The 25,326-nt window shown below is 38.7% G+C and overlaps 1 protein-coding gene across 1 annotated transcript in view; it reads left to right on the top strand.

The window, feature by feature from the left end:
- Positions 1–25,326, top strand: part of nrxn3a (neurexin 3a) — a 142,778-nt gene that overhangs the window by 110,224 nt on the left and 7,228 nt on the right. Inside the window, 4 exon segments of the mRNA XM_029493515.1 lie at positions 3,183–3,364; positions 3,773–3,944; positions 16,228–16,532; positions 19,996–20,077. Coding sequence (XP_029349375.1) covers positions 3,183–3,364; positions 3,773–3,944; positions 16,228–16,532; positions 19,996–20,077 — 741 coding nt within the window.

The following is a 25,326-nucleotide window of genomic DNA, read 5'->3' as shown; positions in this document are numbered from 1 at the left end:
GCACTTAAGACCGCGGTCATCAAATCCCATCTTAAAAAGCCTAATCTTGATCCAGATGTTTTGGCAAACTATAGACCCATATCGAACCTTCCATTTATTTCTAAAATCATTGAGAAAGCTGTAGGAAAACAAATACACGAGCATCTAGATGGGAACAGTTTGTTTGAAGAGTTTCAGTCAGGATTTAGAGCCCATCATAGCACAGAAACTGCGCTGGTTAAAGTCTCCAATGACATTCTAATGGCTTCAGACAATGGAACAGCCTCCATACTTCTCCTTCTAGATCTCAGGGCTGCATTCGACACCATAGATCATAATATTTTACTACAGAGACTGGAACATGAAATTGGAATTAAAGGAACTGCACTAAGGTGGTTCAAATCCTACTTATCAGATAGACATCAGTTTATTCATGTTAACAATAGCTCCTCCTCATGTACTGTAGTCAGTCATGGAGTCCCGCAGGGTTCGGTACTTGGACCAATCCTCTTTACGCTTTATCTGCTTCCTCTAGGCAACATTATCAGGAAACACAGTATCAACTTCCACTGTTAACAGACGATACTCAGCTGTACCTATCAATGAAGCCAAATGAAGTCACTCAGATAGTCAGACTGCAGGCATGTCTTGAAGACATAAAAGCCTGGATGACTGGAAATTTTTTACTTCTCAACTCTGACATAACAGAAGTTATTGTACTCGGTCCTAAGCACCTCAGAAAAATACTATCTAATCATCTCATCAGTCTGGACGGCATTACTTTGGCTTCCAGCTCCACTGTAAGAAACCTTAATTTTTGACCAGGACATGTCCTTTGTCCCTCACATAAAACCAGGCTTAAAACTTTTCTGTATGACAGAGCTTATAGTTAAAAAGTTAAAGTCCTCTACTCTTTAGCTATGCTTTCTCCCTCTGTCTCGCTCTTGCTCTCCTTTCCTCCCCCCTTGCATGCATTGATAAGAACCATCCTTCTTAAAAAAAAACACAGTTTCACGCAGTTCTAAGCATTTATACTGCATTTACTAACCATGTTCTGCCAAAGTCTCTGTCTCTCCCAGTTCCTCTCCTCTCTCTCTGTCCTCATCCTGCAGGTGGTGACTCATCGGCATCCCATGTTCCTGCAACACCTGCTGGTCCCATATTTCATGAATTCTGTACTACAGCTCAACTCCATGAACTTCATGCAGCAACATGTTCCTGCCTACACCCCCCCCCCCCCCCTCCAATGCCTATGTCACTCTCTCTCTCTGTCTCTCTCTCTCTCTCTCCCTCCCACTCTCAACCCAACCGGTCGAGGCAGATGGCCACCCCCCGAGCCTGGTTCTGCTCGAGGTTTCTGCCTCTTAAAGGAAGTTTTTCCTTGCCACTGTTGCCAAGTGCTTGCTCATCGGGGGATCTGTTGGGTCTCTTTAAATAAATTTATAAAGAGTTTGGTCTAGACCTGCTCTATATGTAAAGTGCCTTGATGTAACTTTTATGATTTGGCGCTATACAAATAAATCTGATTTGATTTGATTTGACATATCCTCAAAAAATCCCTCTCTATGGGACTATGGATAGACGAGCTCTCTACCCTAGACACTTTATTTGTAAAAAAGATTATTGTTGATTAGAAACTGGTCAGCGAGGGAAGTGACTTTTGGGTCCTTCTCTTCTCCCTTAAAAAGTGCAATGTCACGCTTGGCAAGTCAAAAGTGACTAAATCTACCTGCTGCTCATGGGCTGGAAGTTTTTGCTCTGCCTCCCGTCTTGGCTGTGAACCTATGAAATGATATTTGCTGCAGTGTGTCTGTCAGAGTATCTAATTGGAGTGTGCCATTACTGGCGCTGGCTCAAATGCATTGGATGTCTTTGTGGCAGTGCTTAAGGGACTGGAGCCACAGCAATCTGCTTTGCCTGCTACACCTGCATGTAACTTTACCACAAAACCTTTCCCTGCTCTCATGGATGAGATCATGCAAAACTGGCAGATCTGTCCCTAGCAGGACTGGGTAAGGAAACTCTAGCGAAACAACTACCCTCATGAGTTAAACCTGCCCTTTGGCGGCCGGTTCTTCATGTCCATAGATACATTTGACAGGGACTGTTTCTGCCTTAATCCAGAATTCCCTAGGAGGGTCTGGTTTATCATTTAGCTCCACAATGGTCAGTGGGGAGTTTGAGTGTTATTCAATGGGAATGTTACACTCATTGTACATGGGTATGACAGAGACCGGTGGCTTTTTGCTTTCTTATTGGGGAAAGCTGGACGTATAGGGCCTATCTCTTGTAACAATCTGTGCCTTGTCCCCTGGCTTTTTGCTTTTAATGTTCTCATAAAATACAAGTGGGTATGCAGCTCCTGAGGGGACTTGACCCTGCAAGGAAGCACTGGTGATAAGAGTTTCTACTTTAGTGTTTGTCAGTCTGTCATAGCGTTGTGAGTGGACTGCCTCCAGAGCTAGCAATTCATGCTTTATTAGTCAGCAAGGAAATTCTGAAATTAGTTTGATGGATCAGTCTAATTTTGGCTAGTTGAAAACACTTGCCATTCTTTCAAACCTTGTGAGAAAATGTTTAATATCATCTGAGTCCTCCAATCTCACCAGCTTTGGTCCTACCACGAGCACTCTTTTGGACCCAGAAAGCAGTAGCTGTGACCTGGCTGTCTCCATGTCCAAATGGAACTGAGTGACCTGGTGGTTGTGGAAACCGAGCTTCTGCTCCTGCTTTGCATTACTTTTCTCATGCTTCTTTTCTTTCTCCATCTGAAACCGCATCAATGTTTCAAACACTTTGTTGGAAGAGTTGCCTTTGCTGAAGTGATTGTGTCCTGGACATTATTCATAAATTTTTTCATTGTTTGTGGACTTCATTGCTATTGTACACTCAGTAAACCAAACAAGATTCCCTTATTTGTCATTTCATTAATGTGAGTGTATAACCACCATGGCAGTATTGGATCAGAAGTCCAGTACACACTTAAAAAAATGTAAACCATAATCAGAAGTGGTAACTGAGAACTGATTCGTAGCTTGCAACTTTAGTTATTATTAATACGATATCCCATATATGTGTGGCATGATAATACTTGATTCTCCTGTATTACGTGTATGACACTGTATAAATAAATGACTTCTCCTGTAAATCTTTTTTTTTTTTTTTTTTTTTTAACTTATACTTCCCCCTTCTACTCTGTTCAGCTGGGACAACTTACATCTTTGGCAAAGGAGGAGGCCTCATTACATTCAAGTGGCCTGCAAATGAGAGGCCGAGTACCAGGACAGATCGGTTGACCGTCGGCTTTAGCACATCTCTGAAAGATGGTATTCTTATCAGAATTGACAGTGCACCTGGTCTTGGTGACTACCTCATGCTACACATCGTAAGTTCTGTCACATTTTGGTTCTCTCATTCATGTTTGGTAATGTGGTAGCAGACTTATTTTGTTTTCAGACTAATATCTTTAATGTTTTAGTGTGTCCGTGTGTGTGTTGTTATTTCTTCTGCTATGAAGGTGGCCTCCTATTGTTTATAATACAGTGAACAACCACACCTGTGATCTCTCTCTATCATGTTGGTAAAAACATTTGAAAAGTGACAGAACACTCTAGTTATCATTAAGTCATATGGAAAACCTGAAAAACCTGTGCTCAACTGGTGTAACTCATACCTTCATCAAGCTTAACACCTCACCACTTCTGACTTTCATCATATTGTAATGATTTATTAAAACAAATACCTCCTCCACCCATGATTCAGTGTATTGACCATTTTCATTTTCTCATTTCAGCAACAAGGAAAAATTGTAGTGACATTCAACATTGGCACAGTGGATATCAATGTGCAGGAAAGCAGTACACCAGTGAATGATGGGAAGTATCATGTTGTCCGTTTCACCAGGAATGGTGGCAATGCTACACTGCAGGTGGACAACTGGTCAATCAATGAACACTTTCCAACAGGTACAAGACTAATTATTCAATCTCATCTAAACAAGTCATATTTTATTTGACAGCTTTGCTATTTTGGCAAAAGTATAACAATTCCTTTCCACAACATAAACCAACAATTTGTGTTTCAAGCTTTACATTTTAAACTTTAAGTGTATAAGTGTCAATCCCATAAATGCTATCAATACAATCTCTGTCAGGTTTTTGTTCTCTGCTTCTTTGCTATCCACTTTTTCTAAGGTACAACGTAATAGCTGTGATAGCTCAGTGAACTCTGTAACCTCTGCAACTTAACTCAATCAACCCAATCTAATTAGATTGGGAATTAGAAAAAAAATACTTAGATGAAAGTAGCATATGACATGTCCTTTATATAAATATGTAAGTCAATAGATACATATGCAAAAGAGTATAAAACCAAATAATTTTGCTTGGAAAGCTTTACAGAAAAGCCCAAAACCTCCATCTTTGATGTCTCTTACCACTTTCCTGCTTAAACTCCTAAACTGACTGATGTTCTTGCTGATCATCCCAGATCACACCTATGCACATGCATTCATATGCACACATATTCTCTCTTTCACTTCATATCACTTCTTCCTTCACACACACCTACACATTATTCTCCCCTCTTTCCTGTTATTGTTTCTTCTTTCCTTTTCTTTTTTTTTTTAAACCTGTCCTGTTCATCAGCTGGGGAAGGCAATATAAATGCTCCTGGTAACTTGTTGTGCTGAAACAGTTTTACTCTGCGAAGCAGGAGTATGACATACTACTCCTTTCGACATACCACTTTATTGGCAATGGCATTGGTTTGCTGGTAAAGCTACCAGGCTGAGGCTCAGGAGTGGATAGAAAGAGAGAACAGCAATAGGATAGGGAAGACGGGGGGCTTACAAAATAAGGGAGGGAGAAAGTGGGTAACCCTTTGGAGAGAAAAGCTTTGATCATTTGTTCTGACACAAGCACTGGGAGAGATATACAATATTTTGATCCAGCTCACAAAGTTATCTCCGAACCCAAACCTTTGTAATGTGCATTCTGCATCTAGGGAAACTATTACAGCATCTTTGCTCTGACTGTTAAAATAGTCTGTCAGGTTGATAAGTCTGGGGGTGTTGTTGGCAGAGTGTTGACCTTTAATGAACCCAGTTTGGTCGGGATGTATTATGTGAGGTGTTACTTTTTACAGCTATTCCTCCAGCTAGAACATTGCAAATAATTTTAATATCTACCTTTATAAATGATATTGGACAATAGCTTGATGGGAGTGCAGTGTCTTTGGCCGGTTTAAGGAGAAGGTTAAAATTTGCACAGTTCATGTGGGAAGGGCTGAGGTTTGCTGCATTTCAGTGAACAGGCTGACCATCTGGTACAGTCTGGGCTTCCCAGTTTGACATATGTTTGAGGACTTCTTGGAGTTCCTCGGTCGAAATAGGTGACTCCAGAGCCGTTATTTGGTCTTCATTTAATTCTGGCAAGTTAACTGTGCTCAGAAAATTATCAATGCTGGATTTGGAGGGGTTAATTTCAGATGAATAACACTTTTTATAGAATTCCCTAAAAATTCTTTCATTGTTCTGTTTTAGTTGGTTTGCTAGAAATCTACTGGATTTATTGCTATGTTCAAAGTTCTCCAAGCGTAATCTCTGCAGTTGGAATTGCATTTTGATGTCAAGTAATTCATTTGGTTTTAGTTTTAATTTCCTTGGTTCTCTCAGTAGATGTTCCTCCTGGGAGGCAGCATGAGCTGTCTCCAAAGCTTTAATTTTTTTGTTTGATTCTATTTCTTTCTCCTGATTTTTCTTAAATGAAGAATAAGATATTATTTTGCTTCGCATGACTGCTTTTGTTGCTTGTTGCCTAGCACACAGGCTGAGACTTCAGGCTGGTCATTTATTTGACAGAATATTGCCCATTCCTCCTTAAAAAAATTGTTACAGTTTGGTCCTTGAGAAATTATGCATTAAATCTCCATTGTTTAGAAGGTGATGTTTTAATTTTTTTTTTGTGAGTGACAAAGTAGCTGGTGCGTGGTCGCTGATGGCAATTGGGTGACTCTTGGTGTCAACGACATCCTTCATAATTGAATTGAATTGTGGTAGGTGTATTCCTTCAGCGTGGGGTGACATGAGTGCCAAGCATTGCAAAGACCAAAATCTCTCATATACTGCTTTATAATCTCTCGGATGATTGGTAGTTGCGTTGACTAACTGCCCTACTGATTCTGTCCCCTTGTGGGTTGAATATCAGGTTGAAGTCCCCTCCTACTATCGGAGGGGAGTCTGAGTGTGTCTGAGTGGGCCGAAAGTGTGAAAGGAGGGGTCATTAACATTTGGATCATATATATTGGCAAAAAATACCTCAGTATGCGGATATGCTATCTATTATAAACCTACCCTCTGGGTCTACAATTGTGTTCTTACAAGTAAACCTAATGTCTTTGTTAATTAGAATGTCTACGCTTTCTCTTACTCTTTCTTTGGAGATATAACTAGTTATCTGTGTGTGCGGAAAGTATGATGAGCTTAATACATGATTTCCTGCTTGGGGAAGATGGATTTCCTGTAGTAGGACAATGTCTCCTTGTAAGTCATGTAGGTGCGTTAAAATCTTTAGCCGTTTTTCATGTGAGCTGATTCTGTGCACATTCCAAGTCACAAACCATAATTTGTTCATATCTAGACTAATCTACTGAGTGTAAGTTGTGATAAGTGGGTGAATGCGTAAAGTGTAATTGTGTGTGAGTGCGTGCGTGTGTGGCAGCTCCAGAGAGGAAGCGAGTGAATGTGTGTGGCCAATGCAACTGCATATTATAAAACTGCACTGCGAATCATATAAACATCACATTCATAAAAAAAAGTGTAACACAAAAAAACAACATGCCGAAATAAATACACTTTTTCCGTGGATGGGGAACGACATGTTACATGTGCGTTTGTATATTTTACATGATTGACACAGGCGTGAAAAAAGGAATGAAGCATACTATTAATATACTTGGGTGAATCTGGTGAATCCGGTGAACATCAGGTGAAGAGAGCTGGTCAGCTGGTCATTGACATATAGTTTATCCACAGCGATGACAGCGCAGGATTCTCTGTCAATGAACTTGCTCTTGACAGGGCGCTCCAGCATCTCCTCAGGGAATTTATCGTTCACGCTGGAGTCCGTACCACTTAGCTCCCTGTCCCAGCTCTTCACCAGCTCCTTTTGCTTGAAGTATTCCAATTTCGCAATGATGGGCCTAGGGCCCCTGTTGTCTGGTCTCTTCCCTCAAAGGGGCAATTCACCCGGTGGAATGCTCAGGGTTTTTCGCTGCCTTATCTGGTATGCCGGAAAATACCAGGTTGTCCTGCATTTTTGTTTAGTTGCGTTCAGGTGTGTGCCGCTATGTTTAATCACACACAAGTCTGACGTCTGACTTTCATCGAGCCATGTTATTGCTTCTTCTTACATCTTGGATTCTACTACATGCGGAATGTCTCCGGAACGGCTCCATCCTCTGCCGTTTGTCAAAACTCACTGGATCCGTCTGTGATTGCTGCTCCACCAGACAGCGGGAGTGGCTAGGACTCACGAGATCTCGCAAATTCACGCATAATTGCGCAATGTACCCAGTTGTAGTTTCGAAAAGAGAACCACAAAACCATATAAACAGTTTACTGTGTCCATCTAGAGGACATTTATTGGACCAAATTAGTAATTTACTAACCATTCCAATCCATCCAGCTATGTTATTCCACGCCAAATCCTTTTTATGGGTGTTTTTATAAAAACGATGTGACGGATTATAGTATACTATATTATTCTGTGAATGAAATCTGAACCTGAAAACCTCTGACCTGTTGACTTCAGGTCTGTCTCAGCCCATTATGGTGTTGTAAAGGTGTGAAATACGATACCAGAAATACGATATGCCACCATTTTTCTCAGTAAATGTATTTCTAAAGGTGCTACTGACATGAAATTTTCACCAGATGTCAGTAACAACCCATGCAACCCACACATGCAAAGAGATCAAACCTTAGATGTCCATATATGAAGTTATGTGTTAATTTATCAATGAAGTAAAATTAAGTTAGTCAGATAATCAGACTGCAAACATGTCTTTAAGACATAAAAGTCTGGATGACCCGTAACTTTTTACTTCTAAATTCTGACAAAACTGGCCCGAAGCACCTCAGAGAAAGCCTATTTAATCATCAATCTGGACAGCATTAGTTTGACTTCCAGCTCCACTGAAAGAAACCTTGGAGTAACTTTTGACCAGGACATGTCCTTTGTCCCTCACATAAAACAAGTCAGTCTGGCAGCTTTTTTTCACCTGAGAAACATTAGGAAAATCAGAAACATCCTTTCTCAAGATGATGCAGAAAAACTAGTCCATGCATTCATAACTTCTAGGCAGGACTGTAACTCATTACTATCTGGATGTCCAAACAAATCTCTAAAAGGCCTTCAGATGATTCAGAATGCTGCTGCATGAATATTAACAGGAACTAAGTAAAGGGATCATATCTCTCCTGTGTTAGCTGCTTTTCACTGGCTGCCAGTAAAATTCAGAATAGAATTCTTCTTTTAACATATAAAGTTCTTAATGGCCAAGCTCCATAGTTCCTTACTGTCATAGTAAGCCACTCCGCTCTAGATGGGTGTTTACTTGTGGTTCCGAGAGTTGCCAAAGTAAATCTGGAGGCAGATCTTTCAGTTATCAGGCTTCTCATCTATGAAACCTACTTCTTTCGCAATTTTCAAGACCAGGCTTAAAACCTTTCTGTATGACAGAGCTTATAGTTAAAGATTTAAAGTTCATTTCATCTTTAGCTATACCACTATAGGCCTTGGCTGCTGGGGGAAGGACTGAGTACCTCTCTCTCTCTCTCCTTCCCCCTAAATGCGCCGACATATCAATAACCATGCTTCTAATAAATCCCTGCTTCTCCCAGTTCTAAGCATGTGTACTGCATTTACTAACCATGTTTTCCCAAGTCTTTCCCAGTTCCTCTCCTCTCTCTCCCTGTCCTCATCCTGCAGGTGGTGAATCAATGCCACCCCATGTTCCTGCAATGCCTGCTGCTCCCATATCTACATGAATTCCATACAGCAGCATTTCCATGAACTTCATGCAGCTTCATGTTGCTGCCTACACCTTTATATCCCCTCCTCCAGCTTTCATCTCTTCCTGCTCTACCAAACTTTGCCCTCCCTGTGTGTGTGTCTCTCTCTCTCTCTCTCTCTCTCTCAATCCATCAGTCAAGGCAGATGGCCACCCCCCACCCCCGAGCCAAGTTCTGCCCGAGGTTTCTGACTCTTAAAGGAAGTTTTTCCTTACCACTGTCGCCAAGTGCTTGATCTGTTGGGTCTCTAAATTATTTTATTAAAAGTTTGATCTAGACCTGCTCCATATGTAAGGTGCCTTGATATAACTTATGATATGTTATGATTGGGCAAAACATGAATAAATCTGACTTGATTTTTATGATGGCATCCAAAGAGTTAAATTTTCATCTCATCTGACCAGACGATATTCTCTCAATATTTCACAAGCTCGTCTAAATGTTGTGCAGCAAACTTTAAACAAGCTTCAATATGTTTTTTCTTCAATGATGGAGTCTTGCGAGGTCAGTATGCATACAGGCCATGACTATTACTTATTTTTTTCTTTGAAACAATTGTACTGCAAATGAGGATTTCTCCCATATGCAGGTTGATGACCTTGTGACTAGCACTATGGCCACACTGCGTTCGAATCTCGACAATGCCGCCCCTCTCAAAAAGAAAGTATTCAATCTGAGGAGGCTGGCTCCCTGGTATAATTACCAAAGCTGTGCCTTAAAGCAGACATCAAGGAAATTAGAAAGAAATTGGCGTTCCAGTAAGTCAGAAGAGTCTCATAGAGCCTGGAAAAACATATAAAAAAGCTCTCTGCAGTGCTAGAAGTTCATATTACTCAGCACTCATAGAAGAAAACAAGAACAACCCCAGGTTTCTCTTCAACACTGTAGCTAGGCTGACAGAGAGCCATAGCTCAGTTGAACCAGTGATCCGCTTAGTGATGATTTTATTAACTTTTTTACAGATAAAATTCTCACAATCACAAAAAGAATTTATCAGCTCTTGCCTACATTAGATAAAAATCCCCTACTGAATACAGCAACTCCTGAATCAGCTGCAACGCCTCTTTTACATCTGGAATCATTCTCACCTCTGAATCTCTCAGAGCTAGCTTCTATAGTTTCATCATCCGGACTGTCAACCTGTCTATTAGACCCAGTACCAATTAGCCTCTTTAAAGAGATCTTTTTTTTAATCGAGCCGTTCATTCTAGATTTGATTAATATGACTTTATTTCTGGGTTATGTACCTCAGGCACTTAAGATCGCGGTCATCAAACCCCAGCTTAAAAAGCCTAATCTTGATCCAGATGTTTTGGCAAACTATAGACCCATATCGAACCTTCCATTTATTTCTAAAATCATTGAGAAAGCTGTCGCAAAACAACTACACGACCACCTGGATGGGAACAGTTTGTTTGAACAGTTTCAATCAGGATTTAGAACCCATCATAACACATAAACAGCACTGGTTAAAGTCTCCAATGACATTCTAATGGCTTCAGACAATGGATCAGCCTCCATACTTCTCCTTCTAGATCTTAGTGCTGCATTCGACACCATAGATCATAATATTTTACTACAGAGACTGGAACATGAAATTGGAATTAAAGGAACTGCACTAAGGTGGTTCAAATCCTACTTATCAGATAGACATTAGTTTGTTCATGTTAACAACAGCTCCTCCTCATGTACTGTAGTCAGTCATGGAGTCCCGCAGGGTTCGGTACTTGGACCAATCCTCTTTACGCTTTATCTGCTTCCTCGAGGCAACATAATCAGGAAACACAGCATCAACTTCCACTGCTATACAGACGATACTCAGCTGTACCTATCAATGAAGCCAAATGAAGTCACTCAGATAGTCAGACTGCAGGCATGTCTTGAAGACATAAAAGTCTGGATGATTGGACATTTTTTATTTCTGAACTCTGACAAAACAGAAATTATTGTACTCGGCCCTAAGCACCTCAGAAAAATACTATCTAATCATCTCATCAGTGTGGACGGCAACACTTTGGCTTCCAGCTCCACTGTAAGAAACCTTGGAGTAATTTTTGACCAGGACATGTCCTTTGTCCCTCACATAAAACAAGTTAGTCAGGCAGCTTTCTTCCACCTGAGATACATTAGGAAAATCAGAAACATCCTTTCTCAGGATGATGCAGAAAAACTAGTCCATGCATTTGTAACTTCTAGGCTGGACTACTGTAACTCTTTACTATCTGGATGTCCAAACAAATCTCTAAAGGGCCTTCAGTTAATTCAGAACGCTGCTGCACGAATATTAACAGGAACTAGGAAAAGAGATCATATCTCTCCTGTGTTAGCTGCTCTTCATTGGCTGCCGGTAAAATTCAGAATAGAATTTAAAATCCTTCTGTTAACGCATAAAGCTCTTAATGGCCAAGCTCCATCATATCTCAGAGAGCTCATAGTTTCTTACTGTCCTACTACTAGTAGGCCACTCTGTTCTCTAGATGGAGGTTTACTTGTGGTTCCTAAAGTCTTCAAGAGTAAATCGGGAGGCAGATCTTTCAGTTCCCAGGCTCCACTTCTATGGAACCAACTTCTAGAATCAGTCCGGGGGGTGGACTCTTTAGCAATTTTCAAGACCAGGCTTAAAACTTATCTGTATGACAGAGCTAATAGTTAAAAGTCAAAAGTCAGCTAGGCTGCTATAGGCCTAGGCTGCTGGGGGAAGGACTGAGCTTCTCTCTCTCTCTCTCTCTCTCGCTGTCTGTCTCTCCCTGTCACCCTCTCTCCCCCTCCCTCTCACTCGCTCTCCTTTCCTCCCCCTTGCATGCGCTGATAAGAACCATCCTTCTTAAAAAACGCAGTTTCACCCAGTTCTAAGCATTTATACTGAATTTACTAACCATGTTTTGCCAAAGTCTCTGTCTCTCCCAGTTCCTCTCCTCTCTCTGCCTGTCCTCATCCTGCAGGTGGTGACTCATCGCCATCCCATGTTCCTGCAACACCTGCTGGTCCCATATTTCATGAAATCTGTACTACAGCTCAACTCCATGAACTTCATGCAGCATCGTGTTAGTGCCTATACCGCCCCTCCAATGCCTATCTCACTCTCTCTCGCTCTCTCTCTCTCTCCCACTCTCAACCCAACCCGTCGAGGCAGATGGCCGCCCCCCCTGAGCCTGGTTCTGCTCGAGGTTTCTGCCTCTTAAAGGAAGTTTTTCCTTGCCACTGTCTCCAAGTGCTTGCTCATCAGGGGATCCATTGGGTCTCTTTAAATAATTTTATATAGAGTTTGGTCTAGACCTGCTCTATATGTCAAGTGCCTTGATGTAACTTTGTTATGATTTGGTGCTATACATCTGATTTGATTTGATTCGATTTAATTCTAGATCTTTCTGAAGCCCTCCACAAGTGGTCCTTGGTTCTTGGACAACTCTTCTGATAGTTCTTTTGACTCCTCTGTCTGAAATCTTGCGAGGAGCACCTGGTCGTGGCAGGTTTATGGTGAATTGATGTTGTTTCTACTTCCAGATTATGGCCCCAACAGTGCTCACTGGAACATTCTGAAGTTTAGAAATCTGTCTGTCACCAATGCCATCAGTATGTTTTGCAACAATAAGTTTGTGACAGTCTTGACAGAGTTCTTTGCTTTTACCCTTCATGAGATGTTTCTTGTGTTACACCTTGGCAATGAGACACCTAGGCCATCAGCTGGGACTGAACCAGCTGATATTAATATGCACTGACAAGGGGCAAGATTGCTTTGTGATTCCTAATAGATTTCAGCCGGTGTCTTGGCTTTTGGTGCCCTTTTGCACCTCCATTTCTTCATGTGTTCAATACTTTTTCCCTGTGGCGTTCCATTTTATCACACGTAACTTAATTTATGGACATCTAAGGTTTGAATTCTTTGTATGTGTGGGTTGTTACTGACATGTGGTGTAAATTTCATGTTAGTAGCACCTTTAGAAATATATTTACTGAGGAAATTGGGGCATGTTCAATACTTATTTTAACCACTGTATCTGTTCTCAAGTTGGAGGTCACAAGAAGGAGCATGTATTGGGCTGGACCTCCCTCCCCTTTTACCTTGTACTGTGGACCATGGCACTTGGTTGGGAGTGGTGCTGTTAGCTTTGAGCCTCGGATGAGGGCTGAAGGTGAAAGTAGCCTTTCCACTGTTGCTCACCTATTTAGACTTGGCCCAGAGCAGCAGCCATGGAGCTGGGATCAAGTTCTAGGATGGTTGAGTCCAGATCCGCAGGATTGCCAGGGGAGCCGGGTCCTAGGGCAACAACAGAGTCAAGCTGCATCTTTTTGCCCTTAATCCAGCTGAGGTTTGAAATTTGCTACGATCTTCTGAAGTTTGTGGATACAGCTGTCACAGTTGTGTGGAGAGGTGAGTGGAGCCATTTGGGGGGAGTGGGTGGGGGGGTAGATGGAGCAGCCTAGGAAACAGAAAAAAAAAACAGCAGCAGTTTAATGTGTGATAATGTGATTATATCCTCCAGGAAGCTTATTAGCAGTTGTTATGAGCTGCAGTCGAAAACTTGCATGCGGGGACTCTGGAAGCTGTCCGCAGTGTTGTATTGTCTCGAATCAGGTTGGGTTTGGGTCAAGTAGAAAGCAGGATTTCTACTTTTTTAAATCCTAATGAGCAATGAATATATTTACAAAGTTTAATTAGCTGATTCGAGGTGGAGTGAGTCTTCTGTACATCGTCTCTGCAGCGAACTGGAAGCATTGTGTTGTGACCAACTCAAATATGTGTGGTATTGCATGGTTGCAGATTTGATTACTTTTGTGAATGGCACCTGAGAGAAAGAGTGAGAGTGAACCATGACTGTCATTGTCTTTGCTGAATTTCTGTGTTGGAAATAAGTTTACAGTGTGTGCTCAAGTCAAAGTCATTTTCTTAAGAGGACCAAGCCTTTCAGTGATGGCTTGAGATTGAACTGAAACTCTGAGTTCAGTTTGAGTTTCTATGAGGTATTGTTAATACAATGTCTTGTGGAGAGTGTGTGTGCAGCCAGAAGGTTGAGAGACAATGAAGTGTGCTCATGTACGTTATCGGTACATTGCTATCTTCAGGCAGCCATAAGCAAAACTATGGTCTTTGGTCACCTGTAGACAAATATTTAAATAACCTATTTATAGCTATGTAGTAAATATAGAAGATAAACATTGTGTCTTTATGGCTTTTATTCAGCATACCAGCACAGCAAGTTCCAATGAAATGAGACCCTCAGAAGGAGAATAATCCAGTCTTTTATACTACAGCAAAGGCGAACCATTCAGACCCCACACTTCCAGATACACTGAATAATTTTAATGCATGCTTTGAAACAAAAAGCAACAACTACATGGTGCAGGCACCCTCACCATCACCCAGTGGGCCAGCACTCCAGGTGATACAGTATAGCAGGACTGGACAATCTTCCTCGGTGGGTGGTGAGGGAGTGTGTGGAACAGTAGACTGTAAAATGTATGTTGATTTGATTTGATTTAATACCTCATTAAGCAAAAGGGGTGTATACACAGATTAACCTCTACTGATATGACATACCATTTCCTCTCCTAGCCTCCAATTTATTTATACTTTTGTGTCTTTTGTATAAATTAATCTAAAGACAAAATATCAGGTTAAGTATTGTTTTAGCCAAAAACGTTCAATAAAAATATAATATTCAGATAAAATGACTTAAATATATCGTAAATGCTTAAGGAAAGCATTTATGATATCTCAAGTTTCTTAACTTGATGTTGATGATCAGTAAATGTTTTTATAAATGTATTTCTAACCTTTGAAGGGAACAGCGACATTGAACGCTATCAAATGGCCAGTAAGAAAATCCCTTTCAAATACTCCAGACCCGTAGAGGAATGGCTACAAGAGAAAGGTAATTCAAAACAAATATACTTGCATTTTTATATGTGCTTCAATGTGATTAAATGAGTGTTGTGATTTCAGAGTTTTAAAAAACAATGGGCAATATAATTGGATTTCCTGCAGACTTACAATATAAAACATTACTGAAAACTTGAAGTTTTTCTTTTGAAGTTGTTTTCATGCTGAAGAAGTGCCATTTGTCACCAGTATGTATCCAACTTCCTTTTCAGTAATAACTATCAATAATCTGAGAAACTAAATAAATTGAAATAATTTAACCCATAAAGTGTAAATAAACCAATATTTAAATAAAATGAATAAGTCATAATAGTAAGTCTCCTTATTTTGAAACGTTGTACATAACCATATAAACAGGGGGGTCCTCTTTTAATTGTATACAACAGCCAGTTCAAAGTGTGTGTGCATGTGTATGTGTATGACTATGTGGCATGTTAAAGTTTACCATTAACAGTGAAAAAGTTTACTGATGTTGGACTTTCATAATCTTATGTGTAATGTCTGAACATGTAGATGTGCTTTGTATTATAGTGTAGCAGTCTGAAGCTTGAATGACAAAGCAAGTTCAAAATACCCAAATTACTTTATTATCAGATATAACAGACATTTGCTGGTCTACATAAACTGTGCAATGAAGCTGGAAATGAATAGATCAGTTACCTGTGCGTTTAGCTTTGCAGCTACAACTGAATACATGTCAACGAGGCGGGGACTTTCAATTGGCTAAGCATTGCCATCAGAATCACAAATATTTCATTCATAGTTCTATTCTAGGTACTGCAATTTTATGACAAGACATGTAGGCTGGTTTTTAATTTTGGTTACAATGATTATAATCAAATAAGTTCGTAAATTAGTAGGTTTCTATTATTAGAATTTGTATTCTCTTGTCAGCTGTTGAACAAGCTCTTCTGAACATGTAAAGCAAGAAAAAAAGGAAAGTCTGATAAAGTCAATTTGGTAGAGGTCAGAAAAAGTTATCATTGTGATTTTATTTTGTAAAGAGTGAACTACATTCAGAGGATTGAAAACCCAGAATTTCTACCAAATACCAACAACTAATTGTATCATGTTAATCTAACCTCCTGTTAACATCACTTCTTACCATGCATGAATCAATTACTTCAACTTCCAAGCCCAATTGGAAAATGTTTAACTGCTGCTTCTTCTCCTTGTTTGACCATGAAAATAATGCCCTCTGTGTTCTTATAAATAACCACTGCAGCTATATGCATATTAGATGTTTTTCCCTTTTTTCTGTTGAAAACATCACACATCTGGGTATCTTTTATAGGACGACAACTGACAATTTTCAACACACAAGCAACAGTCGCAATTGGTGGTAGTGATCGTGGACGGCCCTTCCAGGGTCAGTTGTCCGGCCTTTACTATAATGGCCTGAAGGTGTTGAACATGGCTGCGGATAGTAACCCTAACATCAAAATTAACGGCAGTGTGAGGTTGGTGGGTGATGTGCCCAGTGTGGCAGGTTCAGCCAGAACCACAGCCATGCCTCCAGAGATGTCAACAACTTTCATTGAGACCACCACCATGATGTCTACCACTACTACACGGAAACACAGATCTTCAACTGTACAGGTATGGGCAGACCACCTGTAATAAGTACTCATAGAGAGAGTTACAGTGGACATTCAGTGAACCATGAAGAAATGCAAACTATCTCATGTAAAGCATGTGAACATTCTATATGCAGTTTATTGTTTTTAATCAGCAGCAGGTCCACAAATTACAATAACACAGGAAGGATCATAGCAGGTGACAACCAACGCCACAACAGGTTTTGTCATCACAAAAATAGAGGATTTATTTAACAGTCCGTGTTTATTGAACAGAATAATAGAAAGGACAGTGATGGTGCAACATTTCTACATGATACTAAGGCTTACATTGCAGATTGAAAAGGAATCTATGAAGGAGACAGTTTGTGAAGTCAACTTAAAACAGCTGATTGATCAGCCCCATTTGCCCCTTTTATATTTTATTTAACCCAAACTCTATCCCTCATCAATGTGTCATTGACATGAATGTAATGTCAGCCAACTATTTTAAATTAAGATCAGATACACAGCCCCTTCATCTTTCTAAAATCATACCAAATATATATTTTGTAACAGTTACATTTTAATTTATTTTTTTATTTGCACATACATAAAACAGTTTAAAATCCAGCTGGTAAAAAAAAAGAAGAAATATGACAGGAGAGATCAACAAGCCCTTGGGTTATGCAATGGCCCTCCCCTCAACTCCAGGAGAAAAGAAAACAAATACATAATAATAACAACAACAACAAACAAACAAACATAAACAAAACAAAACAAAACTTAGCTAACATAATTTAGGAAAAAACAAAACAATGACAACAAGAAAGCCCCGTAATGAGCAAAAAGCCAATCAGTGGACAAACAATCCAAAATAACCAGTTCAGTAATGTTCCGGGTCGCAGGGGGTGTGAGGATGGGATACAGACTGGACAGCTCACCAGTCCATTGAAGGGCCAACATACAGATACAGATAGAGGCAATTTAGAGTCACTAATGAACTGAAACTTTGGACGGTGGGGGGAAATCAGAGTACCCGGAGGAACCCCACACAGGGGAGAACATTCAAACTCTGCACAGAAAGGCCCCAGGCCAGGAACCGAACCTGCAACCTTCTTATTGTGGGGTGACAGTGCTAAATATTATGCCGCCTTGGTTTAGTCTACTATTATGGAGAGGCCTCCTTAACCCTTTAATGTCTTCACTGCTAAGAAAAAAAACAATAGAAAAATAAATTCTTTGCATTTTTATTTCCTTGGGGCAATAATAACAACAACAACAACAACAACAACAAAATATATGTTTTTAAAATATAGGCCTTTCTCAAACAGTTCAGATGACACTTCATGGTAAATGTATTAAAATACATTCAAATATCAAATTGTGCTCTACCAAATGGTTAAAATTTTAAAAAGTTGCCAATCTTACAAATAGTTTTTGCAACAAATAAAGTTTATGAAGATTGGAGGGGTATGTATTTGCCCAAACAATATTACCATAAATCAAATAGGGATAAATCATGGAATAATATAAAGTTAATAACATTTACAAAACTTGGTAGTTGCTGATGATCCCCAGTGACATAATCCTTAACATAGCTCCTTTCCCTTCCCACAAATATTATGACATTTGACTTTTTAATATTTAATACAAGCTTAGTTAGCTCAGTTGAAACAATCTTGCATCTGTCATCATTCCCTCATTTCTATTAGTTATTATGTAGTATTATGTGTCAGTCAGTCTGTGATAAAATTATATTGGTATCATCAGCAAACAAAATGTGAAAAGAAAATTTACAAACTAATGAAAAATCATGACTGTAAATAACAAGGGTCCTAGGATAGATCTTTGTATGTTGTATGATCTGTGTTTGAAGCAAAACCACAAATTAATACATATTGCTTTCTTTCACTCATGTAATTAGTTAACCACTTTAATGCTTCACCTTTCAAATTCAAATTCAGAAATATCACTCGTAGCTGCATGTCTTTTGTCTACATGCTGTAAAATGTTGGTGTAGATTCATTTTCCCCAAATTTTTGTAAACCAAGGTAAAATAGATACAGGCTGATAATTTTTGAAGTTGCTTGGATCACCAGTAATTTTTGCTATTTTAAGATCTTGAAGAATAATACCAGTTTCCATAGATTGGCCTAAAATATGAGTGAGAGGTCTGTATGTGAGTATGTGATTAGATACCTATTTTACTAATGAACTACTAATTTTTGTTGAAGGGTTGAAGGGAAATGGATTGGTTGGTGGTGTAGTGGCTAAGTCACTTGAAAAGTCCAGTGGTGGGATAGGTGTCCTGGTTTGGAGTAGCTGGTGATGAAGGTGTTGTTGAGCTGGACAAGAAAGAAAGGTGGTCCTGAAGCACTGAGTCCTTAAGGCAATGGAATGTCACCCTACTGTTGCAGTCAACCATTTTGTGGTAATAGTTTAGTGTCAACTTTATATAATCAGTACCAGTTCAAAAGTTTAGAACTGGCAAGCTTTTGAGTATCTTTTATATTCACCCTGTTGTGGAGGATTTTTGAGAAAGCTCAGCATTCCATTTAACTGTAATCTCATACAAAGTGCATTGTACTTCTGCCTGGGCCAATAAGAAAAAGAAACTAACCAAGAAAACTACAAACCAGAAACCAGAAAGCTTTATTGTCTGGCCCAAATGATGAAAGAAATGTGCCTTTGACATAGCTCCAATGTTTATATTCACAAAATTCCCAAACCAGAATACCACAAAAAGCATTTTTGCTTCATGTAATCATGTCACCCTACCTACTAACTTATAAACAAACAAACAAATAATCGGCTTCAGGACTAAATGTTAACTAGTTCCCTTAAATTTCCGACCAACTTAGCCAGATAATGAACAGCAATTTCATGTCAGTGGCCATTATGATATTAGGTGATTTTAATTTTTTTTTATTTTCATTAAGTCAAAGAGATTATTTGGTGTACAGTGTAATAATTTGTGAAAAAGCCAATAAACTGTCACAATAACTGTCACATTCTAGGAAACACCGGAAATACCTGTTTTGACAAGTCATTGTTCTTACGAAGGAAGTGAATGTATTGACGGCGATGTGTTCTGACTAAATTTTAAATGAAATTAAAGGATTAACCAACGAAAAACAAACAAAAAACCAAACTATTTTGTGTCATATAAATCTGAATATCTACGTCCACCATATTGTTAAACTGCAGGTCCTTTTTCAGGACAGACATTGGAAATTTGAAGTGAATATATAGAAATGAATCAACTGAGGGACACAAAGCAAAAATAAAAAATAAATAAATAAATAAATAACTCATGAAATGTTTGTTAAGCTGTTTTTGTCAAGCTGTTTCCAAGACTCCAAGAAAGTTCACCTTCTTACTAGTTTTGTACATTTTTCCTTGTCTTTCTGTGTCTTCTTTGTTTTTTCGCGGGGGCCTATTTTTTTTTTTATATGTCTTTGTGGTTGGTACGACCGGTGATGACCCACTTTCTGCCCACGAAGCACACAGCAGATGACATTGTGTCATCTGCAGAGTGTTCGAGTGATGACGAAGACCTGGAGGAATGTGATACTGGCCATACAGGTGGGCTAGGTTAGTTTGCATTTGCTTGCTTTGGTTTTGCATTCATTCATCTACACCACAGGATTCAGATATCCTCAAAGCATCATATTCCCATGAATGGACAAAGTGTAACTTCATGAAACAGTCTGCAGCAACAGACCCAATGCAAGATGCACTATAGATTACCCAATCCAAGTGAACCTGGATTATCAAAATTTCAATTAAAGAAAAAAAATGCATAAATTATGCAGAAATGTATTTGATGTTGCTGGTTGTACTGGAAAGTAATGCAGGAGCTAGCTATTATCCTAATATCATGAGCTACACGTACACATGGGTATACCAAAGTAGTTAACATGGTAATCATACAGATTTTGTCTACTGAGAGGAAGAATGAGGGATTATAAATGTCATCACATTTGTGCAAAATTTGTATGATAGTGAGCCATGTTCTCTGCACTGATGCTGCAAAATGTGTCCTATCGTGTTTGAGTCGATTCACTACTCTACAAATTTTAATTTTGAATTAATACATTTTGCCAGTTTTTGTTACAATTTGTTTTGGCTTTCAGAAGTTCCATTGATATATTTTACTTAACTTTATGTTATTTGTGTTTTTCCATTGAGGCTTGGGCTTGTTTTGGTACATGTAATAGAGAACAGATATCATTGAATTTCTGTGTATAAGCTTTTTTGAGTCATACTTTTGCTTTTAGGTGTTATTTTTATTCTGTCTTCTTTGTAACAAAATTTTAAAATCTTAGTTAGAAAATCAATTTGAAAGAATTTGGGAATGTCATTTTTTTAGCGACAAAGCTTGTGTCAAACACCAATTGACATTGTTGTGCCTGCCATACCGTATGACAGAGGAGTTTTTATTCAGAACGTGATTTTTTATAGGCCTCTTATTGGTCGTATTGTTTCTTTCAATACATCACATTTATACATGGCCTTAAAAGATTTATTAATTAGTCTTTTCAACAAATTACACTAAAAAGAATAGGACACTGGTTGGCAGATTTACTCATGTTAAAATTATTTTGACTTCGCCAGAAAAGCATTTATTTAAGACCCTATTTATTATACAATCTGACCTCTGGCTCAAGAATATTTGCAATTAAATTATGATGCTTAGTTAAATGAGCAGTGTGAAGCTTTGCCTTAGAAAAATAATAACTTCCAAAGGTTCATCCAGAAATGATGCAAAAAAGTGGTAGCCTGCCTCTCAATGGTATAATTCAATAGCCTGATTAGTGCAGAATCTGTGGAACACCAGAAGGATTTCCTTGCTTCAGGCCATTCCCAGGTTTTTTCAAAGAGTGTGAGAGGTGGTGGTGTAAATGGGTTGAAAGCTTGTGCTGTCAAGCCAGATTTTCATGTGGATTTGTGAAGAAAGACAACAACAGGGTTCCAGTCATCCAATCATATGTTTACACAGAAATTCATACCATTCTAACAGTTAAAATCACTTTGACAATGACAGTGGCATGCTTTGATTTTAAATTTCCTTTGTTCTTTTGACAAGTCAACATAGCTGTTTTGGTTCATCTTTTGATATAACTCCTGTCTATTTGCTAATTATCCAAAACATTACTTTGGCCTCTTCATGTGTGGTGTGATGTTTTGGTGGCCAATAACTGTTTCCATGTATATTCACAAGTAACATATAGCTTACTAAACACAGTAAAAAGGCAAAAAATATTTTCTTGCCATTGACTTTTTTGTCATGAAACTTCAATATGTAACTAATGGCAGCGAACTTTCCTAATTCTCTGATTTTCTGGTTCCTGTCCTTCTTTATCAACTTCTTTGATAATGCATTGCTTTTGAACCTTTTTATATGGATGGCATGAAAATAATTTTCTCGCCAAACTTCCAGGGTTTTTTTTTTTGCCATTTTATGCTTTATGAATCATGCTACTTTTCACATTAGCACCGCAATTTAGCAAAATCATGCCTAAATCTTGGTCCCAATGATTGTTACAATTCATTGGTACAATGATGTGGCACTCTAATCATTTTATGTTACATCTGATCATTTCTTTGCATGCTTTTTAATTGACTCCATGGTCCTGTTTTTAGACTGACTTGGTTGCTTTTTCTACATACATGTTTGAAATCTTTTTGGCGGTCGTTGCGTCATCAAATGCTGTTTTACCTCATTTTGTCTTTTTGTCAGTATGGCTTTTTCTTTCGTTTGTCTGGAGACGTTATCAAGTGATTCTGTTCTCTGTTGTAAATCTGTGTTCTCCTTTCTTTTATTTCATAAGATGGCAAATGAGAATAGTCCTACAAACTATCCAGTTCATGCCCAGGTTAATTTCTCTAAACCGTGTAGAGCCATATTATAAGGTTATTTCATGCCTTTTTGTTTTTCATTATAAAGTTGTAATTCTTTTAAAATATCATTAAGTACTCGTATTTAGAACCAACACAACTTCATTATAGAAAATGTCAGCACAGAAAGTTCCACAGATGGGTTGTTCTACAGCAGATTTGAAGTTTTTATCTTTATCTGATCAGGAGTTCTGCTCATTCTTTTGAGTAGCAATGAAGAAAAGTCAGCTCCAAAGCCTCTAATGCTCTAGGCTTGTTATTGCCCATGTCTTAATTCACAACAATGAACTAAGACCAACTTCTCACTCAGAGATAATGCAAGAAATAAAGAATTGATCAAAGAGACTTTGGCTATGGTACATTAATTGCAAGGTTAGATTGTTATTTAGCTATTGGCTTAAAGCAACAAAACCGGGTAAAGGCACATTTACTTTTTATCGTTTACTGTTAAGTTCTCTAACTATATGGATATATAGATACTAATAGTAAAGGGAAAATGTTTTCATGCAATTGTGCATCCAATTGTGCATCATGGCCATTATAGTAATAACAATATATATATGAAGGATACTGACCAATAACATTAATATATATTTTTGGACCCAACCTCAACATCCACTCCAGCCAAGAGTACAAAACTTAAACTTAAACTGAATATGGAAATGCAACCCAAAGTGCTTCACAGAAGCATGGCATGGCACTGATGATCCAGGTGAGGAGAAGCCACCTATGGGTGGCTGTCCACACAGAGAGGCACCATAGTCCGCAGCCACAGGGAGCACTGCCACAGAGACCTCCCCCATCCCAGGCAGATCGGGGCAGACTCCACAACCACTGCAGAGCCCCCCAGTCCCCCAGGTCTGAAGGATATCCAGGACGACGTCCCTGTGAGCAGACTGGACACAACTCCCTGTGTGGAGGGCCCCCATGAGGAGACACTGGAGCTAAAAACTAAAAGATTAAGACTATGGAATAAAAACAGGCAATAATGCTAAAATGTCTAGAAATGTGAAGTTTAAATTTTTTTAAAGTACAAGACTTAAAACTAAATAAATTCAAATAAAAGTAAATAAATAAAATAAAATAAAAATGATTAAGGCATAAAAATAGTGAAATAACAGAAATAAGAGAGTAAAAGAAATCAGTTAAAAGCCAAATTACGGTGAGTCTTGAGCTTCTTTTGAAAAATATCAACAGTCTATGTGGCCCTGAGGTTCTCTGGGAAGCCATAATGGCTGAACACAGCCTCACCGTGGGTTTTTGTTTTGTTGTACCACATGGCGATGTACCACTGTGTATCATCAGCATAGCTGTGGAAGCTGATGTCATGTCTCCTGATGACATCCCCCAAGGGAAGCATGTAAAAATTAAAAAGAATTGGACCTAAAATTGACCCTTGGGGCACCCCACACCTAATTTCATGTGTTCTGGAGGAACATGTATCCATACTTACAAAGAAACATTGATCTGTGCGATAAGAGTGAAACCAGTTAACAACAGTACCAGAGAGGCCCACCAGGTTTCTCAGTCTATTCAATAAAATGTGGTGATCTACTGTATCAAAAGCAGCGCTTAAATTCAGAAGTACCAAGACTGTGACTGTGAGTTTTTGCGGTACACCTGAAGTCAAAATCTTGGCACTGTGGTTCATTCTAAAACCAGATTGATATTTCTCTAAAATATTGTTTGTATTTAAAAAATTGGCTGAAAATCAGCTTTTCTAAAATCTTCTTTGAAAATGGTATGGATACAGGTCAGTAGTTATTAAAATTGTTGAGGTCTAAATTGCTCTTCTTCAGAAGGGGCTTCACTACCGCCGTTTTAACAGTAATTTACAGCATGAGGAATGAATTATTTCTTAATCAGTATTTTTGTTTGTGTATTTACAAACAATCTGCTCTGTGTCTGAAGTAAAACTCTTTTCTAAATATAAATAGGATTCTGGGTGTTCAATAAGCTAAGTCCAAACTCTACCAAATTTTGATATTGTCACACCCATGAGAAGATTTTAGCTCATTGTAGCTTTTCTTTCTTGTCTGAGTGAACTAATACTAAACTTAAGTTTCCTGAACAATAAAAAGGCCTAAAAAGTTCACACATACACAAATTAATAATATTAATATTAATTATTTATTTGAACCATTCTTTTTCCAGGGTGGATTAGAGAAATAAATGTAAACTTGTGCAACCATTTCTTGTTTTTAAAAGTCATTGAAGATGTATGTTGATTAATCATTCCACCCTGAAAAAAGGGCAGTTCAAATAACTAATCAGAAGTCATGCCCGTGATAAGTGTTTGTAAACTTGGATGAAATTGATAAAATTGACCACAACTGTATATACAGTTAGGCCCAGAAATATTTGGACAGTGACACAAGTTTTGTTATTTTAGCTGATTAGCTGAAGATACAGTTATATAGTGGATATGGGCTTAAAGCGCAGAGTATTCACATCCCAATTGCTCAAAATCTTTTATAGTAGCTTTTATAGTAGCTAGCTAGCTTAATAGTAGCTGCATCCTTTTCAAGGAACCAAAAGTAATTGACTCAAAAACTGTTTCATGGACAGGTGTGAGTTATTACTTTGTTATGTAATCTACGTCAATTAAGCAGGTAAAACCTGGAGTTGATGCCACGAGCGTTTGCATTTGGAAGCTGTTGCTATGAACCCACAACATGTGGTCAAAGGAACTCTCAATGGAAGTGAAACAGACAATCCTTGGCCGGGAAAAAAAAGAAATCCATCAGACAGATAGCAGAAATGTTAGGAGTGGCCAAATCACCAGTTAGGTGCATTCTGAGAAAAAAAAAAAGAGTACACTGGTGAGCTTGTGAACTGAAAAAGGCCTGGATGTCCGTGGAAGATAACGATGGTGGATGATCGCAGGATCCTTTCCATGGTGAAAAAAAAAAACAAAAAACCCTTCACAACAT

This window comes from Echeneis naucrates, chromosome 22 (genome assembly GCF_900963305.1).
Source record: "Echeneis naucrates chromosome 22, fEcheNa1.1, whole genome shotgun sequence".
NCBI classification, from domain to species: Eukaryota; Metazoa; Chordata; class Actinopteri; order Carangiformes; family Echeneidae; genus Echeneis; species Echeneis naucrates.
This window is presented reverse-complemented; position numbering and strand designations above follow the sequence as displayed.